The 21,894-nt window shown below is 38.0% G+C and overlaps 3 protein-coding genes and 1 pseudogene across 6 annotated transcripts; all 4 read left to right on the plus strand.

Moving 5' to 3' along the window:
• LOC145228475 (cysteine--tRNA ligase, cytoplasmic-like) lies at nucleotides 1–7,099 on the plus strand. 3 transcript variants are annotated; one of them, XM_080093536.1, is made up of 18 exons: nucleotides 1–206; nucleotides 535–840; nucleotides 903–994; nucleotides 1,051–1,236; nucleotides 1,312–1,410; nucleotides 1,510–1,692; nucleotides 1,751–1,840; nucleotides 2,279–2,489; nucleotides 2,614–2,726; nucleotides 2,869–2,997; nucleotides 3,289–3,396; nucleotides 3,666–3,791; nucleotides 4,095–4,195; nucleotides 4,774–4,963; nucleotides 5,722–5,875; nucleotides 5,942–6,090; nucleotides 6,392–6,535; nucleotides 6,600–7,099. In XM_080093536.1, the coding sequence occupies exons 1-18, from the start codon at nucleotides 191–193 to the stop codon at nucleotides 6,744–6,746; spliced, it is 2,544 nt and encodes an 847-aa protein (XP_079949662.1). In that variant the 5' UTR covers nucleotides 1–190; the 3' UTR covers nucleotides 6,747–7,099. The 3 variants fall into 3 exon arrangements, with proteins under 3 accessions (XP_079949662.1, XP_079949663.1, XP_079949661.1); XM_080093537.1 differs by lacking the exon at nucleotides 535–840 and having other exon boundaries at nucleotides 5–206; XM_080093535.1 differs by lacking the exon at nucleotides 1–206 and having other exon boundaries at nucleotides 365–840.
• A 2,228-nt stretch (nucleotides 7,100–9,327) lies between these two features.
• Nucleotides 9,328–11,826, plus strand: LOC145228477 (sulfotransferase 1C2-like). The gene is made up of 3 exons (XM_080093538.1): nucleotides 9,328–10,449; nucleotides 10,518–10,679; nucleotides 10,840–11,826. The coding sequence occupies exons 1-3, from the start codon at nucleotides 9,724–9,726 to the stop codon at nucleotides 10,930–10,932; spliced, it is 981 nt and encodes a 326-aa protein (XP_079949664.1). The 5' UTR covers nucleotides 9,328–9,723; the 3' UTR covers nucleotides 10,933–11,826.
• Nucleotides 11,827–12,557: 731 nt separating this feature from the next.
• On the plus strand, nucleotides 12,558–13,759 carry LOC145228166 (sulfotransferase 1C2-like; annotated as a pseudogene). Its single transcript, XR_013860034.1, has 3 exons — nucleotides 12,558–13,055; nucleotides 13,174–13,441; nucleotides 13,510–13,759. The product of XR_013860034.1 is annotated as a sulfotransferase 1C2-like (transcript).
• A 5,830-nt stretch (nucleotides 13,760–19,589) lies between these two features.
• Nucleotides 19,590–20,660, plus strand: LOC145229878 (sulfotransferase 1C2-like). Its single transcript, XM_080095221.1, has 2 exons — nucleotides 19,590–20,338; nucleotides 20,397–20,660. The coding sequence occupies exons 1-2, from the start codon at nucleotides 19,613–19,615 to the stop codon at nucleotides 20,577–20,579; spliced, it is 909 nt and encodes a 302-aa protein (XP_079951347.1). The 5' UTR covers nucleotides 19,590–19,612; the 3' UTR covers nucleotides 20,580–20,660.
• The last annotated feature ends 1,234 nt before the right edge of the window (nucleotides 20,661–21,894 follow it).

Genomic DNA, 21,894 nt, shown 5'->3' on the forward strand with positions numbered 1-21,894 from the left:
TTTTATTTTGCGAAGAAACTTAAATTCCACCTAGGGCTCATCCAAGTTTAAACTTCATACGCCGGGAACTATTTGTAAATTGTAATTTGGATGATGAAATTTGTGAAATTAGTACTTGCGTCAGTTTGAACTTTTCATTGCGATTTACTTGCATTTTGTTTGTAAGTTTTTTAAATACTTCTGAACCACCATGGAAGAAAATTATGGTATGAATTTAGTTTGTTTTTCGTAGTTGCTTTGTGATATTTGTATGGTTATTGGTTACTTTGCAATGTTGGCTGTTGGGTAACACTAAAAGAAGAAAAATAGGGTTTTAAGATAGGATTTGTAACTGAGAGTACAAGATGTTAAAATACCAAAAATGTTCTAAAATTTGTCTTTTGCAGATTCATTTAGTGATGAAGTAATAATCATACAAGTGGTAATACGAAATAATATTTAACCCAAAATTTGATCAGGCAAGCATGGATTTAAAATGTCACCATGCAGTATCCAATGTTGGTACAGAGCAGTATATTTGGTTTAAAATTGCAGAAGCTGAAGCAGCTGAAGTTATGCTTGTCACTTGCAAAGAAAAAGATGAAAGTCCAGCACTCAGTCTGGTTGATCAAATAAAAAATGCTCGACAAAACATTCAAAATGTTGTAAATGCAACCAGTTCTAGTCGGACAAGTGTTAAAGAGGAACAAGTAACAAGTGTGTTGAAAAACCTAAGAACAAACATACAAGAAACACTAGAAAAGATGCAGTTTCTGAAAGCCACTGCAGAAAGATTTGAAAAAAGACTTGATAAGCTTGATGGTGGAGTGCAGAGTGAAGAGTGTGTAGTTGAATCCTCAGGTAGAAACAGTGTTTATATGTGTGTAAAATTGGGTAAAATCAAATGTTTTTTTGTCCAACAGGCCCATCATCGAAACGAAAACAGCCGATGTGGACACAACCGCATGGCAAAGAGTCACGGCTTAAATTGTACAATAGCTTCACAAGAAAAAAGGTAAGTCAAATAAAAAATAAAGACAATTCCATTATTATTACAATGTTCTTTTGCAGGAAGAATTCATTCCAGAAAATGGAAACTTTGTGAAATGGTACAGTTGTGGACCTACAGTGTATGATGCCTCACATATGGGTCATGCACGTTCATATATTTCCTTTGATATTTTGCGCCGAGTGCTTACAGATTACTTTGGATACAATGTGCTTTATTGCATGAATATCACTGATGTTGATGATAAGGTATTTTATTAGCTTTTTCTGTAATTTATTTCAGTGCAAATTTTGCATATCTGTTAAGGATGTTTATACTTGCAGATAATAGCACGAGCACGACAAAACTATTTATTGGAGCAATACAAGGAAAAATCCAATGATGTATCAAAATTACTTCAAGATTTACAACAAGCAATCAATGTGAGAAGAAAATTGTAAATGTTTGTTCTTTTTAACTATTATTTGCTGTTAGATTTTGTGGAATGTTTTTGCCATATATATGTGTGTTATTTTTTACAGGATTTTGAAAATAAATTAAATGATACAAAGGACCTGGACAAAAAAACAATGATGGAAAAGCAACTAACACTTGCTGTTGCAGCCTCTACTAAGTTGGAAAACTCATCAACACTAAATCCTGAGTTAAAAGAAAACCTTTTTCTCAATTGCAAAGATCCACTTTCTATTTGGCTGGACAAACAGGTAAGCACAGGTGAAAAAACGTTTAAAAAACTGATAGTAACACTGGTATTTTTTACAGTATGCACACACTGTCAGTGAAAACTCTATATTTTCCGTTCTTCCACAATATTGGGAAAAAGAATATTTTGACGACATGGATGCACTAAATGTAAGTTATGTGAAAAGGTTAGGGGTGGGTGGAGCCATACCAACCCAAGTAGTTGTATCACTGTTATTGATGCTCCATGCCCGACCGAGCAGTTGCATAAACTGACCCGAGCATTAAATTTGCGTATTAGTTGGTAGACACATATAAACACATACTTCTGGGGCCTGTACAGTTTAATACACCACTCATGACTTAAGGGACCTTGGAATTGGGAATGTTTGTGACATTGCAATTGCAATGCACCAAGTGTCCTCAGCTGAATACTGAGCATTAACGTGAGATGTTCGTTGTTCCACCAAGCAGAACATTTGCAGTTTTGGTCCATCCCTGGTCCAAAAGTGTATTTGCTGTTTGCAGTTGCTATGGTTTTCTCTCATAATAAAGGACCTGAATTAAACTTATTGAAATGTTTACTAAAATTTATTGTTTTTGCTGTAGGTTGCTCCACCTGATGTACTTACAAGAGTAAGTGAGTATGTTCCAGAAATTGTGAGTTATGTCGAACAGATAATACAGAATGGATTTGGATATGTTTCAAATGGATCTGTGTATTTTTCTGTTGCCAAATTTGACTCCTGCCCTGATCATTTCTATGCAAAATTAGTTCCAGAAGCAGTTGGCGATCTCCAAGCCCTTCAAGAAGGAGAAGGTACATGACAATTTATTTATATTTATTACTTTTTAGCAATTATTTCATTAAGCAATATAAATCATGGTTCTTATCAACAATTGCATTGTAAATTCTGTGCAACATCATTTATTTTCCCACTTAGGATCTCTAAGTGTGACGACTGAACAACTCAATGAAAAACAGTCACCAAATGATTTTGCTCTATGGAAAGCCTCTAAACCGGGAGAACCATCATGGAACTCCCCATGGGGAAAGGTTTGTTCAATCTTTTTGGTTTTGAAAGACCTCGTATAACTTTCCAACACCATTTTAGAAAAACATACCTTTCCACATAAAAAAATAATTTCCTGTATTTTGTTCAACAACAATTTTTGCTTTAAAGTTTTCTGTGTTTCAGGGCCGACCAGGTTGGCATATAGAATGTTCTGTTATGGCCTGCAGTATTCTTGGATCCTCCATGGATATTCACACTGGCGGAGTAGACTTGAAATTTCCCCACCATGACAATGAAATTGCACAAGCAGAAGTTAGTTCATAACCTTGGTTACTGAGCTAATGCCGGGCTAAATGTGGCATGCCAACTGAGTTAAAAATGAATGAAATTCATTTTGTTAAGATGTATATAACAGTTGTAAAAATGCTATGAACAGATATAAATATAAGAAGCTTTCAGGGCATAATATATGAATTAGCTTGTAAAAACCTAGAATGGTGCCATATTACCTTTTTGTGGCATCAAGTAAATTGGGTAGGTTTAATTGGTTGCTGACCTCTGATTTTAAGCAATAACCATTTGTAATATCAATCTCATTTTCAGGCTCACTACAACACAGATAGCTGGGTAAAATACTTTCTGCACTCTGGGCACCTTACTATTGCTGGATGCAAAATGTCAAAATCCTTGAAGAATTTTATCACTATTAAGGTAAATAAAACCACAAAATAATAGATTTGCATTGAGTTTTATGTAAATGCCTGCAAATCTAAGTATTTATATTCAAATGTCTGCAAATCTTTTTGTCATGTATAACATTTTTTAATAAATAGGTTTGGAAAGGAGAGATGTTTATAGATAAATAAACCAGCTAACTGAAGAGCACCTATTACCACATTCTAAACAAAAATTGGATAGGCAAAAACAGCAGAACATATTTTTAGTTCAAATGTTTTTTTTTATTGTTATATATATGACAGGAAGCACTGCAGAAGAACAGTGCGCGACAACTTCGTTTTGCCTTTTTGCTCCATTCATGGAAGGACACCCTGGACTATTCAGAAAACACTATGCATGATGCTGTACAGTACGAGAAGTTAATGAACGTAAGTTCACTAAGACTTACTTCCCCCTGAAATGTACAAAATAAACGCAAATTCAGTTTTGCTGTTAAAGTATTTCCTCTTCCTTTGATGCGCTTTTACAGCATAACCCATAGTTGCACTAAAACAGGCCTAGTAATAGAAGACCTCCCAAATTGATTATGTTATACTCCAGTAACTAAATTTATGTTAGACCAAGATGTACATGTCGGATTTAAAAAACGATTCTTTTGATACTTCACAATGTGGTCAATGATTTGATAATATCACTAATTCATCAACACAACACCCTATCTCTTATTTCAGGAATTCTTCCTAACTGTTAAGGACGTGATCAGAAACCAACCGAGCTCTGGTCCTGAGGCCTTTTGCAAGTGGAGAAAAGAAGATCTACAGCTTTCTGAAACGTAAATCGCATCGTTTTTACTTTCTGAAACGTAAATCGCATCGTTTTTTTGCTCGTGTGCGTTCATAACGGATGTATATACCTAAGTTGGGCGAAATCGACTGGTTGGCAAAACATATCTCGCCTACTATCACATGTAATATGTAACAGGATAATTTTTGTCGCTTTGCTCTATAAACTAACATTGACTTAGACCAGAAAGACTGTATTTGCAGTGTTGTTGTTTGTTTAATACGATTGACATTTTTTCCGGTCAGTAAGCACGCGCCAGACATGAAGTATTACTCACATCATTGTTCTAAAACAGTGGTTCATAGAAATTAACTTTATTTTTGGCATTGACCTTAACACATCAGTTCTGGGGATATAACGTGTAAAGTTGATAAAAGACTAAATTTTAAATCTTCTTTGTTTGGTTTAGCATCTACCATTTGGTCTATTGGGGTGCAATGAAAATGTTTTGAATTGTTAAGTGAGTAATTCGTCGATAAAGGTTGGGAACCGCTGTTTTAAAATGCCGTTATTCCATTAGATTGCAAATTTTCCTATTTCGTTTGTAACTCTAACCCTGTTGATTAGGTTTTCAAAACTACAGCAAAATGTTCACGTTGCCATGTGTGACAATGTGGACACTCGTACTGTGCTCGACAACCTTCGTCAACTTGTCACCGCCTCCAACACTTACCTGGCAAATGCTCACACGCAGAAAGCGAAACCGAATGGCCAATTGCTCAAGGATGTAGCAAAGTACATTACATGGATATTTAAGGTACGTTGATATTATTTACAGGTGCTTGCGGGATTACTTTTATGAGACGTAACTGTGCAGTTAGGTACTCAATGCATGGTTTTAAATATTCTGAGCAAAAAGATCAAAGCCGTAAAACGTCACAACGTTTCGACAGTTTTTTGCCATCGTTAGGTGAAATGAAACCAACAAACGTTGTGATGTTTTACAACTAAATACTGGCTTGGATCTAACTGCTCAGTATCTGTGCAGGTTTTAAAAAAATAAGTATAAGGCAAGCTATGCAAGTACACGAGAACACATCACTGTATTTTTTTGGTTTTCGTACTCGACTAAGCAAAACTAAACCGAGAGATCGAAACTCCGCTATGAAACAGTACATAGCGATGTACGAAAGTTTAAACAAAGTCGAAATTACAATGCCAGAATCATCCAACGCTGCAGTCTCTGTAACATGCCATTTTGGCATTATATGTTACGACGTCATAATGTTTTCAGTCGGAAGATGCTCGCTCTATACTTCAGACAGAGACAACTTTGTCCGTCTCTCTACCACACCCTAGCGGAATTTATATGTACACCAAGTCAGATTGTTGTTGAATTGACCTAAACCTCCTTAGCCGCAATGTTTGTAATATCGTCAAAGTTAAACAAAATTGTAATTATCAAATACCGATTCTATTAACCACAAAAACAATCATGTTTTTAAATTTCCGAAATCCATTTTTTTTATTTTCCTCCTTACCAGCTACATTAATTTCCCCTGTTGTTCTTCACAGGTGTTTGGTGCAATAAGCGGAGAAGCTGAAATCGGTTTTCCGATCACAGTTTCAGGTGGCGGAATGCAGAACAGCGAATCAACACTGATGCCTTATCTTAATGTGCTTTCCACCTTCCGGGAAGACGTCCGTAACGTCGCCAGAAATTACAAAGGTAAATGCTACTGCTGTCAGTGATCCTATAGATATAGAACTTGTAACTAGCTTATTCCGCCTCTAGTGACTGAGGTTTTGGCGTTGTGTGACGAACTGCGCGATACTGAACTTCCCAAACTTGGTGTAAGGCTGGAGGACAAAGAAGGCGCGCGAACCGTTGTGAAATTAGTCGATCGCGAACAGCTGATGAAGGAAAAGGCGGAAAAGAAGTTGGTAAGCATGAAAAACAAATCGCTTTCAATTTGCTTTGCAGAACATATGGAATTGCTGGAAAAAAACTACAACAAATTTTGAATTTACGAAAACGGATTCAAAACTTGTTTTTTTGAATTGGATGAATGTTGGATACATTCTGGCCATCACCTGTGGATTTAATATGTCTACTTCAAATTACAAAATATGTTTTGTCGAAACATGATATCGCTGGTGCTTGTATTTGTGTCAATATTGCTTCTTTACCGCTATTTGTTTTGTCGCCGGTGTTATAGTATTATATAAATGTTCAACTCAATAGGCTGAAGAGAAAAAGCGAAAAGAAAAGGAGGCTGCAAAAGAAGCCGCTGCACGTAAGAAGGAAGAAAAAGAAGCTCAAAAACGGATTCCAGCAAATCAGCTCTTTATTGGTCAAACTGACAAATTTTCTCAATTCGACAATCAGGTTTTCGTTAATAATTGCGCAAACTTGTTACAAGTATCCTAACGCACGTAATTCTATTTCACAGGGCTTTCCCACTCATTCTGCCGATGGAAAAGAGCTAAGTAAAGGTCAGAGCAAAAAACTACGGAAGTTGTACGACGCACAGGACAAGATGCACCAGGAGTACTTGCAGCAAAATGGCACCCAATCAAACGGACCTGTCCCCAGTTGAATTCGCCTTTACGCCGCATGCTAACGTACACAAAAATAGTTCAGTTTTCCAAAGTTTTTTGAATTCTAAGTTAAGGTGAAGAGAATGTAGTGTTTCTCTCCAAATCATGACCTATCCATGGTTCAATCATTCATTCCTTTCCGTGTTGATTAACACTTTACATCGTTCGATGATTAGGTTTTTTTGGTTTTTGTTTTCTTGCCTCCATGTAGGCATTGCAGCTGTATTCGCTTTTTGCCTTAGCTCTATATTTATAGCAGGTTTGATTACGACTCGTTTGCAAGAAGTAAAAAGCTCGTTGGTGAAACAAACGCCTTGCTTTATGGTATAAGGCAGAGGTCACCAAACTATGGCCCGCGGCGTCGTTTTATCCGGCCCACAAAGGTGTTGTTGGTTTAACAAAACGTATAGAACATTTACTAACGTAATATCCCAACTATTGCGCAAACCTGCACAATAAGTTCTCATACCAATTTTGGCTGGTCTAGCAGGATTATATCACACAGGTATGATCCAAAAGTGGGTTGTAACGTCACAAACAAGATCAAAGAATAGTAATTCTTAGCGAATACTTGACTTCTTTTGTTTCCTGTAATCAAAGAAAAGAGCATTGGTTGGTAGGTGAGCCACTTATACTTTCTGCATAGTTTTGCAAATTAACAGCAGCACCATCTGAATACAAATAGAATTATGAAAAGACAATAGCCCTTGGCCTTCTCGTCAAAACCGCCTCGCTAGTTCCTGTTTGGAAAAGGCTGCGTCAGTCCTGCGGCCCGCAGCGCGTGATTATTGAAATTATTCGGCCCACTGTGAACCAAGTTTGGTGACCCCTGGTATACAGGGTTGGCATTATGATGCACAATCCTATCTAGCCAATAATTATTATTTTTTGGATGAAAGGAAACAGAGCTATGACAGTTGTTTGTTAAGAGCGTAGCCTACATCGTAGCCATGGGCGTCCGCAGGAAAAAATACAGGGGAGGGCAAAACTATCGTCACATCGTCGTTCGATAAACGGTATTTCAGAACAAAAATCATCTGACTGTGCTGCTCATTGTTGCCAATCCCAAAGTAGCAAAATAATACAATAAACACAATATTAAACATCACTGAAGTATGTGGTAGGTTGGCAAATACTTTTTAACCGAAGTAGGATTTACGTGCCCCCTCTTGCCCCCCGCTGCGGACGCCCATGATCGTAGCCTAGTTGCACGTGTTTAACTGTGCGTCACAAAGCTGGCAAAAGACGCAACGTATTGTTTTGAAACAGAAAAAGCAGTCATCAGGGAATACTTTGCTGACGGGAAGCGTTTCCTTTATTAGCTCGCATGCCTGGTGGATAAGACGTTGTGACTGACTTAAAATCCAGTGTCAACATGTTTTGTCCATGGACTATCTGATTGCACAACAGAACAAAGTGCATCGACGTATGTAGGCCGTGGTTTAAAGGCCATTGCCGCAATAGGCCCCTTTATGTATAACTCTCACTTACAGCGTTTTTTAAATGACGGTAGTGGTAGGCTACTAGCGCCGTTGGGAGGTTCGCGTACCGCAGTTAGAAACCCATGATCTTTCATTTTAGCTAATAAATGGACTTTGGTCATAACGACAGTTTTCTAAACGCCGGACAGTAGCCAACATTGTGCAAACTTGCAGATGCAGCCTTTGTGCCGTTTGCGATTAAACGTCTACGCAAGTTAACATGGGCGATTTAAGTGTTCTCGTGCAAATATTTGTTTTTTTATTAAATACTACTTGGCGTAAGGGGCTTTATGCTCTTTTGACCCCTGTGCGCTTGTTGCTTAGCAGCATCTCTTGTTTGACTAACTTTTGCTCTGTTTAACTTGCGCCCGAATGGACCGACGGTAGGTGATATGTCTGAACCTAGTTTCTTTCCCCTCGTATCTTGCTGCTTAGTGATGTAGTAAGGTAAAGACAGCCATAGTTTAAAGTTCTGTGGACTCTGATTTAATTAGGCGACGCATTGTATTGCTTAAAGTTCTGACCGTTGTGTTTGTTGCTGTAGCATGTCGAAGAACGTATAACATATTTGAGAATTTATGACCTCAGTTATACACTGTCTGATGAGCTTCAAAGGCCTTCTGCTCAAACAGGCTAATATAACGTAGCCAATCAGCCCGATGTTGAAAAGGGAAACAATCGAGCACTATTGACTGAAAAAGTACGACAGATGGGCAGTGCAGTGCATAATGGCTCTACCCTCGCAATTGTTGACAGTGGGTTATTTTTGTGTGTGTTATGTTAGAATTAGGTACTTCGTTTTATCAAATATCTTTTTAGACTTTTTCATCTGGGCAACTGTTGTTTTAACGCAACGCACCTTTTCATGGTTGCAACTCAAGGAAAGAAATCTGAATTGGTCAGCATTTTGATGTTGCCTCAAGATGAAATAGACAACTGACGGTTATCTAAGGTTATACGCCTAAGAAAGATCACGTAGTTACCTTTGATTTTCTGTTGTCTGTAGTTTTGGTTTTACCACAGCACATTCCTCAACATTTCTGCATTACACGGTGTGAAAAACATTGCTGATTTTAGGCACTAAAACCCGCAGGTAGGTTTCCGAATCAAAATAATACTTGCGATGGCAATAGAGATAATCTGTTTCTTAGGTAGACTGGTTGCAATTAGGTTTATTTAACGCACAGGCTATAGTTCTGTCAGTTGATAAATGCGTGACGTGGCAAACATGCATATCTTTTCTATGAACTTCAACTGAACTGCAGCAGTAAAGCAACATGCGCTCAGCAAGTGCCATGATTCAGTTTTTGGTTGGCATAGCCAGTAACTGTTTGGTTTATGCTTTACAGTCCAATTCCAAGGCACGGACTATATAAGATGATTATCTGCAGTAAAGTGTGGGGTACTGTAGTCCACTAAGTGACAAGTTTACAACAAATGTTTTCTTTTTACTTTTACAACAATTACAGAAGTAGTGTAAACGTTAATACAAAAAATGAATGATCAAACTGATGCGACCTTTGTTTACCTTAAACATCCTGTCACAGGGGAAATATGCATCTACCCGGGCGGTTTTGGACAGAAACACCTTGATTCAGCGGTTAAGTACGAAGCAAAACCAACCGACATCTTTGTTTGTTCTTGTGCAAAGTGCGGAACAACCTGGCTTCAAAATATTGTTTGGCTGATAATACATGAAGGCGAGAAAATTTGTGGTGCTATGATGGACTCGATTCCAATGCTGGAGTTCAGTGGAAACGAGGTCACCAACAAAATTGACGACAGCAAGTATCCTCGAATAGTGAAAACACATTACAAGTACGACTGGGTTCCCAAGCACCCTACAGCAAAATACCTGTACATAACACGCAATCCAAAAGACGCAATGGTGTCTTTCTACTACCATTGCAAGGGATTTGAAGGCTACCAGTGTCCAGACCTTGATTTTAACAAGATGTTTGATCGCTATGTGAAAAGCGACATTGAATTTTGGGGTTACTTTGATCACGTGGCTGACTGGTATGGACGTCGTCATGAAGAAAATATGCTGTTTTTACTTTACGAAGATCTAAAAGTTGATCCAAAGGGTGAAATTTTGAAGATCGCCAAGTTTCTTGGCAACAAGTATTACGAGTCTCTCATGAAGGATAATGGAAAACTTCTTCAGGCAATCATTGAAAAGAGCAGCTTTTCCAGCATGAAAGTCGTCTCGGCAGAAATTGTGGGTAGATCGCAATGTTACCAACAAAAGTTATTACCTTGTGATATCCCAATTTTTCTGTTGAACAGATCTCAACTAAACGTCCAGAAAACCTTCCATTCATTCGCAAGGGGGAGGTTGGCGACTGGAAAAACCACATGAGCTCTGAGCAATCAAAGATTATGGAAGATTTGATTAAAGAGAAAGGAGATCCAAGTGGTTGGAGTTCGCTGTGGGATAATCATGAAAATGTGTGGGAAGACAATTAATACTTTTTAAATTTTGCTAACGTATTCGCTGACATACATTTATAGTTATGGGCCAAAATAGGTTTAAATACAATTCATCGGAAAATAGTATTAGGTTTTGTTTGACGAATTGCAAGAAATAAAATCACATTTCTGTTTGTAGCGTGCTTACGAAGTTTCAAAATCAATTGACGACATCAGCTCAGCTGCAGGGCAGGCAAAGAGTACAATGTCGCAGTTTGTGCAAAAGAGTTAAGCGTCTGGAAACAACCCAACGTTCTCATTGACCATTTGTGTACTGAAGTAAAAGCAGACTATACATTACAAGCAAAGCCAAACTTACCAGCACAATACAAAAAGGCAGCTGGAATCTCAGCCAAGAAATCATAACAATTTAGTTAATAGATGCCAAGGAAACACCAGTAATAATTCTTTGGGCACTGCGAGACATATTACACCAGTCAACAGCAAACACGCAAATACATACCACGAGTTAAGTTATAAACTCACTACAATACATACATAGCAATCAGGCCATGATGTTATCCAATAGAACACTAATTGTCTTATCGGTTGTTGCATCACAGAACAATTGTTACGTTTGCTCCACAATTTTAAATTCACATTGATTGGCAAAACGACTTTACATTTGGTGATTATTCTATACGTAGAGGCTTTAAATTGGCAATTGGTGTTCGCTGTGGAGTACCATGACAAAGGTACTTTACTTTTCTTTTGTTTATTGCTGGCAGACTAATGCAGCAGAACGGTCGCATTTATTGCTGTAATTTGTGTTCACTTTATATAAATTACGTTTCTTACATCGTGAAAGCTGGTGAAAACATGATAAACCAAGTATGGTTATTCATTTGTCATCTCTCAAAGAGTATATTACATTCACACGTTTAAAAGCTTTCTGCTAAGCCCAACAAATTAGTTTGATCTGCCCGATGTTAAAAAGGAAACAATTTAAGCTGCATCGATTGCATTCGCTGCAAAGCCTTTATTACTTGAAAAAAGTGGTCAGTGCATTAGTGCTTCCACTTCCCGCAATGTTTGACGATGGGTTGTTATTTGGTTGTTTAACTTTTATTTACAGTAACCCCGTTCTATAGATATTTTATTGTAATTTTGTAAAGGCTTTTGCTCCTTACTTAGCCTACTCTTGCTTTAAGGCAATAACACATTTGTTATGCGTTGTTGCGTACTTTTACAAAAAAAGTTCTAAAGCGAGATTACTTTCAGTTGTTGCAATAAAAGGAATGAAACTTGAATAGCGTTTTATCGCTGACCCGAAGTGAAATGAATCTGCTGGTCTGAAGACGCCATACGGCTAAGGAAGAGCTCACTCAGTAACCTAATAGATTTTTGTTATGAGCAGTTTTATGTGTCACTACAGCAGATTCGTCGACATGTATCTACATCGCACAGTGCGAAAAACTTTTGCACCGTAACAAGCAAAGTGACAGAATTTGGCGAAAAAAGCTTTGTCAGTTGACCGCTAAAACAATTGATTTAATGCGTGACATGACAACCGTGCAGATAAGCTTAATGAACTTAAAGTGAACTGCAGCATGCAAGGCATTGTTTTGTAACTTCCGCTAAGAGAGTGGCAATTACTTAGTTTCAGCTGGGCATGGCGAGTAACTGTTTGGTTATATACTGCACTGTCGTTATCGGCTATGTCAGCATTGTTTGCAGCGTAGTAAAGTTAAGTGCAGTGAAATTAACGATGAAACATTTATTGTAGATTTGAAATGTCAAAAACTCGCAGTGTTTGCATGTTGATTTGATGTGTGCATTTTTTTCTAGAACCAACAACCAATCAAGGTTATAATTAACGTTTTTTTCTACTTTTAATTACAAATTAGAACATAAAAAATGAACGATCCAACGGATGTGACCTTAGCTTACCTTAAACATCCAGTGACAGGAGAAACATGCATTTATCCAGGCGGGTTTGAACAGAAACACCTCGATTCAGCAATTCAATACAAGGCAAAACCCATGGACATCTTTGTTGGCTCCAGCACCAAGTGCGGATCAACTTGGCTTCAAAATATTGTTTGGCTTATAATACATGAAGGCGAGGAAATCTATGGGCCCATTATGGACTCGATTCCAATACTGGAGTTCTGTGGAAGCGAAGTCACCAACAAAATTGGCGACAGCAAGTATCCTCGAATAGTAAAAAAACATTTTAAGTACGACTTGGTTCCTCAGCACCCTACAGCAAAATACCTGTACATAACACGCAATCCAAAAGACGCAATGGTGTCATTCTACTATCACTGCAAGAGATTTGAAAGCTACCAATGTCCAGATCTTAATTTTTTTTTTTTTTTTTTTTTTTTTTTTTTTTTTTTTTTTCTTCACGGGGTTCGAACCCAGGAACCTCCCGGGGACGAATCCCGATCAGGTTTTTTATGTCTGTATATGGGTCAGACGCGCCAGGCCATTCGGCCAAGTTCCTGCCCCAGATCTTAATTTTAACAAGACGTTTGATCGCTATGTAAAAAGCGACATCGAGTTTTGGGGTTACTTTGATCACGTGACTGACTGGTATGAACGGCGTCACGAAGAAAATATTCTGTTTTTGCTTTACGAAGATCTAAAAGTTGATCAAAAGGTGAAATTTTGAAGATCACCAAGTTTCTTGGCACCAAGTATTACGACTTTTAAGAGAAAAGGAGAATGGAAAACTTCTTCAACAAGTTATGGAGAAGAGCAGCTTTTCCAGCATGAAAGTCGTCTCGGCAGAAATTGTGGGTAGATCGCATTGTTACCAAACAAATGTATTTAATTTCTGTCATCCTCTTTATTGTGTTAACAGATGGCAATTAAGCGACCAGAAAATCTTCCATTTATTCGCAAGAGGGAAGTTGGCGACTGGAAAAAACACTTGAGCCCTGAACAGTCAAAGATTATGGAAGATCTGATAAAAGAGAAAGAGATCCAAGTGGATGGAATTCATTGTGGGACAACCATGACAATGTTTGGAAAAACAAATGAACTTTTTTGATTGTTGTCTTGTCATTTGCTGTACATAGTTATGGGCCAATATTGGTTTTAATACAATTCATCGAAAATGGTATTAGGTTTTGTTTGACAGAGTTTTGAGAAATAAAATCTCACTTGAGTTTGCAGTGCGTTAATTGAAATACGTAAACTTTTAAAGATACAAACTCGAATGACGACATCAGTTGCAGGGCAGGCAAAGAGAACCATACGGACTTTGTACAAAACCCTGTTACTTATTGGCGTCAATAAGACTGTAAAGCAGGGGTGGGCAACCTACGACCCACGGGCCACATGCGGCCCTTTGATTAAAGTTGTGCGGCCCGCAGAGACACTTGGATTTCAAATCTAATGGCAAACGAGTCCAAATTATTATATTTTTTTGAGCAGATTAGTGCGCCTGGTGCTATTTTTCTGCGACCTGGCAACATGCTGCTGGAGTTAAATGGGAATTTTATATGTAGCTAGGCATTTTTGGTATGCAACGAAGTAAAATCACCTTGTTTTATATAAAGTTGCGGCCCGTGATCTAATCATCGCAATAGTATTTGGCCCCACAGTGAAAAAGGTTGCCCACCCCTGCTGTAAAGCGTCTGCAAACAACCCAACCAGTAAATATACCTGGCCTGGGCATTTCGACACAGGGTACACCAGTCAACAGCAAACAGGCACATACCACGAGTCACGCAATTTAAGTCGCCCCTTTATTCTCAGTTGTGCGTTAGTAACCTACGTACCTTCTGTTGGTTTTACTTCAGTTGACATTGACAACAGTATTTGTAAAAACGTTGAGATGTTTTACACAGATAGTGGCTGGTATTTTTCTTGTGAGAATATTTATAACCGTGTATTGTGTCATAAGTTTTAAAACGACGCTTTAAAATGAAGTTTTTCATAAGGCATAGATAAATACTGTATGTTGGCATCAATTATTAGCAAACGCCTTGTTGGTGGTTTTTGTTGTAGGTTTGGGCAAAAAGGGTTTCAATCATTTGAACTAGTGTTTGTTTATGTACTGCTTGATCCGTTTCAGTGACTTCCTTGATGCTAATTTGCATGTTGCAGCGGTTCCTAGTTTGCTTACATTAGGTTTTTTTAGGCAATTTCTGTTTAAGTTTTAGACGGTTTAATTGTACGACTGGTAACGGAAGTATTTGTTACTGTTTAAAAATTGCAGTGTGAGCAAAAGTGAGCGCTTTACTGTAGTCTTGTCGGCATAGACAGAACGCAGAGAAGTAACAGCTTTGGTGTTAAAAAAACATACTATTTAAGATTTGAAAGTTATTTCTTGTATTGAAGTTAATGAGAATAAAAATATTAAACTTATGTTACAAGCTAGTTTTATCCTATTTCAGTTTAAAAGTGTTAAGTTGCTGTTACAAATATGAGCATTTATTGCTTTCAGCATTTTTAACCATACAAAATGAACGACAAAACTGTACCGACCTACGCGTATCTGAAGCATCCAGTGACTGGTGAAATATGTGTTTCTCCAGGTGACTTTCAACAAAGACATCTCGAGTCTGCTCTTGAGTACAAAGCAAAGCCAAACGACGTGTCTGTTTGCTCATATTACAAATGCGGAACAACCTGGCTTCAGAATATAATCTGGCTTATTTTGCACAAAGGTGAAAAAATCCGTGGGGACGATGCTAAGCTTTTAGCCCGTAAACATTACAGTTTAGTAACCAAGATAAAACAATTTTGCACCCAGTTTGCATGATCGAACTCAAATTTATCTTCAATTTGCATTTTTTAACGTCACATGCAAATTGTACAAGCGTTGTGTTATCGGAGTGTTGTTGTTTTTCGCAATGGTGGTATATCAGACAGCAAAGAAATGTGTAAAGCAGCTATGTGTCTCTACCTGGAATTTTTGATGGAAGCAAGTTTCCAAGCTGGCGAATTCGACTGCTTTTTATCACTCTTCGATTCATTAAATGTAAGCCGGATAGGCGAAGTAGACTAATTTGGATATACGGAAGGTATTGCAGCATTGCAAAAGTTGAAGTTGTTTCTTATGTCTTTAAAATCAGTAGTGGGGCAAATGCGGCGATCGTAAAAACGTGGTTGCTTCATTGTTATAGTTCAGGTACTGATGGGAGTCGAACGACAATGGATGTTATGTTGGATGATGGGCATTTCTGACACCAGGGGTCACCAAACTACGGCCGGCGGGCCAGATCCGGCCCTCTAGGTCTTTTTATCCGGCCCGCGACCAAATTTTTTGGTTTTCCAAATCGTATTGATAACTTTGTAACATTCAAAAAATACTTTACTCCTTACGAAAATTTTCCTGTCACGATATGCAGAATTAGTATTACCTAAGTTTCATACGATTACTATGTCAGGATTGATCTTTGTGACCTAATATACAAGCATTGCTCGTCAAGATGACACTAACCCTGTAATTTAACAGTCGCATCACCAGATTTTAAAAGGGATGGTAGAAAAAACATATCTTAACGCCCCTTCAAAAATCACCTTACGGGCTAAGTTTGTAAAGACGGCCATAGGCGCCGAGTTTTACAAAAATGCAAGGTGGTGGGCATAAAATATGACGTCACTTTATGTGACGTCACTAATGCGAACAACCACAAGAACTCAAATTCAAAGCCAAACAAACTTTCCAAAGAATGCAACGTTCGTCAAAATCAGAAAAAACATATGTATGAAATAAATAATGTTTAGTTCGCAATTGTAACACGTCGCTGTAACGTTATCACAGCTTAGCAACGCTTTTTGGTCATTGCAGTTTGTTTGTTGATTTTGCGACAAGTAAAGTTCGAATGAGGCAAAAAAGTCGTTAAAACTCGAGTATTGGGTCGAAACCGCTTGTTTAACTTAAGTCTAACGTTCTTACACTTGTAAGTGTACAGTATATATATTTTTAGAGACCATAATTTTGCAAAGAGAAAAAAAAACATATCTGGGATTTTTTGGTTATACAGTGGGTCACCTCTGTTATTGCCATTAAAAAAAATGCCAAGGAAATTAACATGAATAAAATCAACACTCCCCCCCATCTTAAAATTTTGAGCTTATTGAACTTGGTGTTTTAATTTATAGGCTGTAGCCTTAAAGCCTGTAGCCCTAATTTTGACTCGGGTTAAAATATCCCAGTAAATTTGTTTGCTTGAACGAACCGACCCCAGCGTGTCAACTGCAGCCTTTCAAAGCGAAACTATCAAACTAACAGAAACTTGTGCATCCCTACAACAATTGCTAACTGACAAACTAGCTTAATGTGCTGTCAGACAGTGTTGGTGGCAAAAACTATAATAAGCGGAAAAATGAAACGCGTCCTGTCAGCTTGTCAGACAAGGCATTCATCGAGAAACGGGTTGACTCGCAATTATCCAAAAACTCAATAGACCAGTGGTTCTTAACCTTTTTATACCGACCGAACCCCTACGATATTTTTCATCCTTTGGTCGAACCCCAAAGTTACATCCTAGGTTTTAAACCCATTTTGTTTGGTGGGTCGTAATTAGTTTTTGTTCAAACGTAGTGCCAACAGTCAATGTTTGTCATTTTTTTTAATTCTGACATAATATTACAAGCAACTTGTTTTAGGATTGCTTTAATTCCGGCAATTTTTTAGTTTTTACCAAAATGAAGCATTGTATTTTTAGCATCTGTACACAAACAAAAAAAAGATGAAGTATATAACAAGTTTTTGCTGCCAACACAATTTTGTTGTTTTTCTGCTTACGAACAACACGCACAGTGCTCTTTGTTACCTCAAAAATAAAATAAAACCTTAGTGCAGGGGTGCACAACCTTTTTGCTAGGACGGCCGCATCGCAGAGATGCTTTTTTGTTTTAAAATACTTGGTTTATATTATATATATACCATCTAATAGCTTGGTGCACAGGTTGAGCTACACAGCGTGGAGATCAGTCTTAAGTGTTTATGATGTCATAATCTATATTGTGATGCTTGTGGTTCCTGTTTTGTTGGCATTGTTTGCACACAATAGGCGTACGAAAAGTCTGACGCATATGGTTATTTGGCTGGTAATACTTTTTTTAGTAGCACAAAAACTGTTTAGAGCAGTTTAAACATCAAAATATTTAGCAAAAGAGTTTTATTTACGTCACGGCCGAAAACACGACTCTGCGGCGGCATGCTGCCATACCCCCGCCTTAGTGTAAGTGTCCCATCCCTTAGTATAGTCACTATACTATAGTGTAACCTTCCAGCGTTTTGATATTTGGCAAATAGAAATACCATTTTTTAGCGACCATAGACCCTAAAGTTTAATGAAAACGAGTATTTGTATTGTACTTCAAAAAGACCTTCGTCGAACCCCTGGGGTTCGATCGAACCCCGGTTAAGAACCACTGCAATAGCCAAAGATCTGGTCACAGATTCGTAGTGAAAACCACCTAAATTCATTTGAATGAAAATGATTAGAACTCAAGTGAGCAATAGCATGGCAGAATATCTCCATTTTAACAACCAGACAGAGGTTTGTCACAACAGTAATTGCATGTTTAGTTTCGTGTGGTTGGATATAAGCAGCAGTGTCAAGCACTTAGCACTTGACTTTGTGTATGTGTTGTGTAACGTGTTACATACACTTAAGCCTTAACTGCCTTCATCATACGATAGTTTCCTGTGTTTACCCAGTGTTCAAATTGCTGAGCGTGTGTGTATGCTGGCGAGTTTCCTTTCAAGTTAATATTTAAAAAGAATCAACAAACTGTAGGCTCAGTTTTAAAGACGATTAAGTCCAAGTAACATAGCGTGATGCGGTTCCTTTATATCAGTGGTTCTCAAAGTATGGGTCGCGACCCAAACATGGGTCGCGCAGGGTCAAAAAATGGGTCGCGCTGCAGTGATTCCATTCTGCCCAAACGAACTATTACCGTATTAAGTAAACACAAACGAATTTTCTTAATGTAGTAGTAAAGTCACCTCATTTGACACGTTGTTCAGTAAATGAATCAATCATTACAACATACCGACAATAGCCTTTCAATTTTACTGTTACGCACATAGCGATTGTAACGTCATAGCACGGGGAAAAAAAGGACAAGGTAATCTTGCGAAACTAGACGTGGAGATATAACAGTTAGCGTTTAAGGATTATTAAGTATTCATACAAGGAAACTTTTTAGATTTGGGATTCACTTCTATCAATGATCATGGTGCTGCAAAGCCACAATGTGTGTTTTGTTATGCAGTGTTGTCAAACGAATCGACCTCGTTAAGCCTGCAGCCATTTAGACATGGGCAGACTCCTATGCGGCGACGGCGTGGCCTCGAAATTGCAGTTCGGCTCGTTAATAAGAATATTTAAATTTTTTGATGTTATTCATAAAACTCAGATTTGGGTCTTGGTCAAAAAAGTTTGAGAACCACTGCTTTATATGAAGTAAAACAAAGTGAATGGTTTAAGTGGGTAGCAGATTTTTTGTCATAACTCCGTCTCGAAGAAGCTTGATTTGGCTTGTGTTGGATTTGTCACTTATGGATATTTGCTGAGCTACTGCAGCTGGTAACAGAAGTTGGGACGTGATGTGCTTTGCATGATGCACAAACTATCAACAGTTATAGGGTTGAGTGGGACGGGAAATAACTATCGCGCCGCTTCCTAAAGCTTTGCACGTAAACGCAGGTCGACAACTAGTCATTGCAAGGATGTATGGCGTTGAAATAAAGTTACTTTAGATTAGATGAGGTTTGCAAAGCAAAATTGCTATGGTTTTTTACTTAGGCCTACAGTTATACAGATCCAAAAAAGTACAATTGGATTCTAAATGGAGAAATATAGTTTGTTTACATAACCGCTTTGCTTCTTTTGTTTCAAATTCAAAGTTCCAGGTTCGTTCAGCAAAATAATACCAAACTACGATTTGACAATTGTCTTTGTATTTCAGATAAAATATGTAAAATAAATTGAAAAATTATGTCAGATCAAACTGATGCCTTGTTTGTTTACCTAAAGCATCCAGTGACTGGTGAAACATGTATCTGCCCAGGTGGTTTTGAGCAAAAGCATCTCGATTCATCAGTCCAATATAAAGCAAAACCAACCGACATCTTTGTCTGTTCCGTCCCCAAGTGCGGAACAACCTGGCTTCAAAATATTGTTTGGCTTATAATACACGAAGGCGAGAATATCAATGGGAACATGATGGACTCGATTCCAATGCTGGAGCTCAGTGGAAGCGAAGTCACCAACAAAATTGACGACAGCAAGTATCCACGAATAGTGAAAACACATTACAAGTACGACTTGGTTCCTAAGCACCCTACAGCAAAATACTTGTACATAACACGCAATCCAAAAGATGCCATAGTGTCTTTCTACTACCATTGCAAGGGATTTGATCACTACCAAAGTCCACGTCTTGATTTTAACAAGTTGTTTGACCGTTATGTGCAAGGTGATGTTGAATTCTGGGGTTATTTTGATCACGTGACTGACTGGTACGAACGGCGTCATGAAGAGAATATTCTGTTTTTACTTTACGAAGATCTAAAAGTTGATCCAAAATCTGAGATTTTAAAGATTGCTAAATTCCTCGGCACTAAATATTACGAGTTTCTTACGAAGGATGATGAAAAACTTCTTCAACAGGTTATTGAGAAGAGCAGCTTTCCCGCGATGAAAGTGGCATCTGAGGATCTAGTAAGTGCAACACAATACACACGGATCAAAATGGATTATTCTGTTTTTGACTTTGCAGATTGGAGCTGATCGACGACCAAAAGACCTTCCATTCATTCGCAAAGGGGAAGTTGGCGACTGGAAAAACCACTTGAGCCCTGAACAGTCAAGGATTATGGAAGATCTGATAAAAGAAAAAGGAGATCCAAGTGGATGGAGCTCATTGTGGGACAACCATGGCAATGTTTGGAAAAACAAATGAACTTTTTGATTGTTGTCTTGTCATATGCTGTACATAGTTATGGGCCAATATTGGTTTTAATACAATTCATCGAAAATGGTATTAGGTTTTGTTTGACAGAGTTTTGAGAAATAAAATCACACTTGAGTTTGCAGTGCGTTAATTGAAATACGTAAACTTTTAAAGATACAAACTCGAATGACGACATCAGTTGCAGGGCAAGCAAAGAGAACACTACGGACTCTGTACAAAACCCTGTTACTTATTGGCGTCAATAAGACTGTAAAGCAGGGGTGGGCAACCTGCGGCCCGCGGGCCACATGCGGCCCTTTGATTAAAGTTGTGCGGCCCGCAGAGACACTTGGATTTCAAATCTAATGGCAAACGAGTCCAAATTATTATATTTTTTTGAGCAGATTAGTGCGGCTGGTGCTATTTTTCTGCGACCTGGCAACATGCTGCTGGGGTTAAATGGGAATTTTATATGTAGCTAGGCATTTTTGGTATGCAACGAAGTAAAATCACCTTGTTTTATATAAAGTTGCGGCCCGTGATCTAATCATCGCAATAGTATTTGGCCCCACAGTGAAAAAGGTTGCCCACCCCTGCTGTAAAGCAAACAACCCAACCAGTAAATATACCTGGCCTGGGCATTTCGACACAGGTTACACCAGTCAACAGCAAACAGGCACATACCACGAGTCACGCAATTTACGTCGCCCCCTTTATTCTACGTTGAGATGTTTTACACAGATAGTGGCTGGTATTTTTCTTGTGAGAATAGAAAAAAATACAACCGTGTATTGTGTCATAAGTTTTAAAACGACGCTTTAAAATGAAGTTTTTCATAAGGCATAGATAAATACTGTATGTTGGCATCAATTATTAGCAAAACGCCTTGTTGGTGGTTTTTGTTGTAGGTTTGGGCAAAAAGGGTTTCAATCATTTGAACTAGTGTTTGTTTATGTACTGCTTGATCCGTTTCAGTGACTTCCTTGATGCTAATTTGCATGTTGCAGCGGTTCCTAGTTTGCTTACATTAGGTTTTTTTAGGCAATTTCTGTTTAAGTTGTAGACGGTTTAATTGTACGACTGGTAACGGAAGTATTTGTTACTGTTTAAAAATTGCAGTGTGAGCAAAAGTGAGCGCTTTACTGTAGTCTTGTCGGCATAGACAGAACGCAGAGAAGTAACAGCTTTGGTGTTAAAAAAACATACTATTTAAGATTTGAAAGTTATTTTCTTGTATTGAAGTTAATGAGAATAAAAATATTAAACTTATGTTACAAGCTAGTTTTATCCTATTTCAGTTTAAAAGTTTTAAGTTGCTGTTACA

The sequence above is a fragment of the Phallusia mammillata genome, chromosome 5, assembly GCF_965637545.1.
Source record: "Phallusia mammillata chromosome 5, kaPhaMamm4.hap1.1, whole genome shotgun sequence".
NCBI classification, from domain to species: domain Eukaryota; kingdom Metazoa; phylum Chordata; class Ascidiacea; order Phlebobranchia; family Ascidiidae; genus Phallusia; species Phallusia mammillata.

Bases quoted from the DNA above. Each gene is read 5' to 3' on its own strand.
- LOC145228475 (XM_080093535.1), top strand. From the start codon at position 465: ATGGATTTAAAATGTCACCATGCAGTATCCAATGTTGGTACAGAGCAG. The intron at 3,792-4,094 runs GTAAGTTCACTA...CTCTTATTTCAG, and splicing joins AGTACGAGAAGTTAATGAAC to GAATTCTTCCTAACTGTTAA. The intron at 6,091-6,391 runs GTAAGCATGAAA...TCAACTCAATAG, and splicing joins AAAAGGCGGAAAAGAAGTTG to GCTGAAGAGAAAAAGCGAAA.
- LOC145228477 (XM_080093538.1), top strand. From the start codon at position 9,724: ATGAATGATCAAACTGATGCGACCTTTGTTTACCTTAAACATCCTGTC. The intron at 10,450-10,517 runs GTGGGTAGATCG...TCTGTTGAACAG, and splicing joins AAGTCGTCTCGGCAGAAATT to ATCTCAACTAAACGTCCAGA. The intron at 10,680-10,839 runs GTGTGGGAAGAC...TTCTGTTTGTAG, and splicing joins TGTGGGATAATCATGAAAAT to CGTGCTTACGAAGTTTCAAA.
- LOC145229878 (XM_080095221.1), top strand. From the start codon at position 19,613: ATGTCAGATCAAACTGATGCCTTGTTTGTTTACCTAAAGCATCCAGTG. The intron at 20,339-20,396 runs GTAAGTGCAACA...TTGACTTTGCAG, and splicing joins AAGTGGCATCTGAGGATCTA to ATTGGAGCTGATCGACGACC.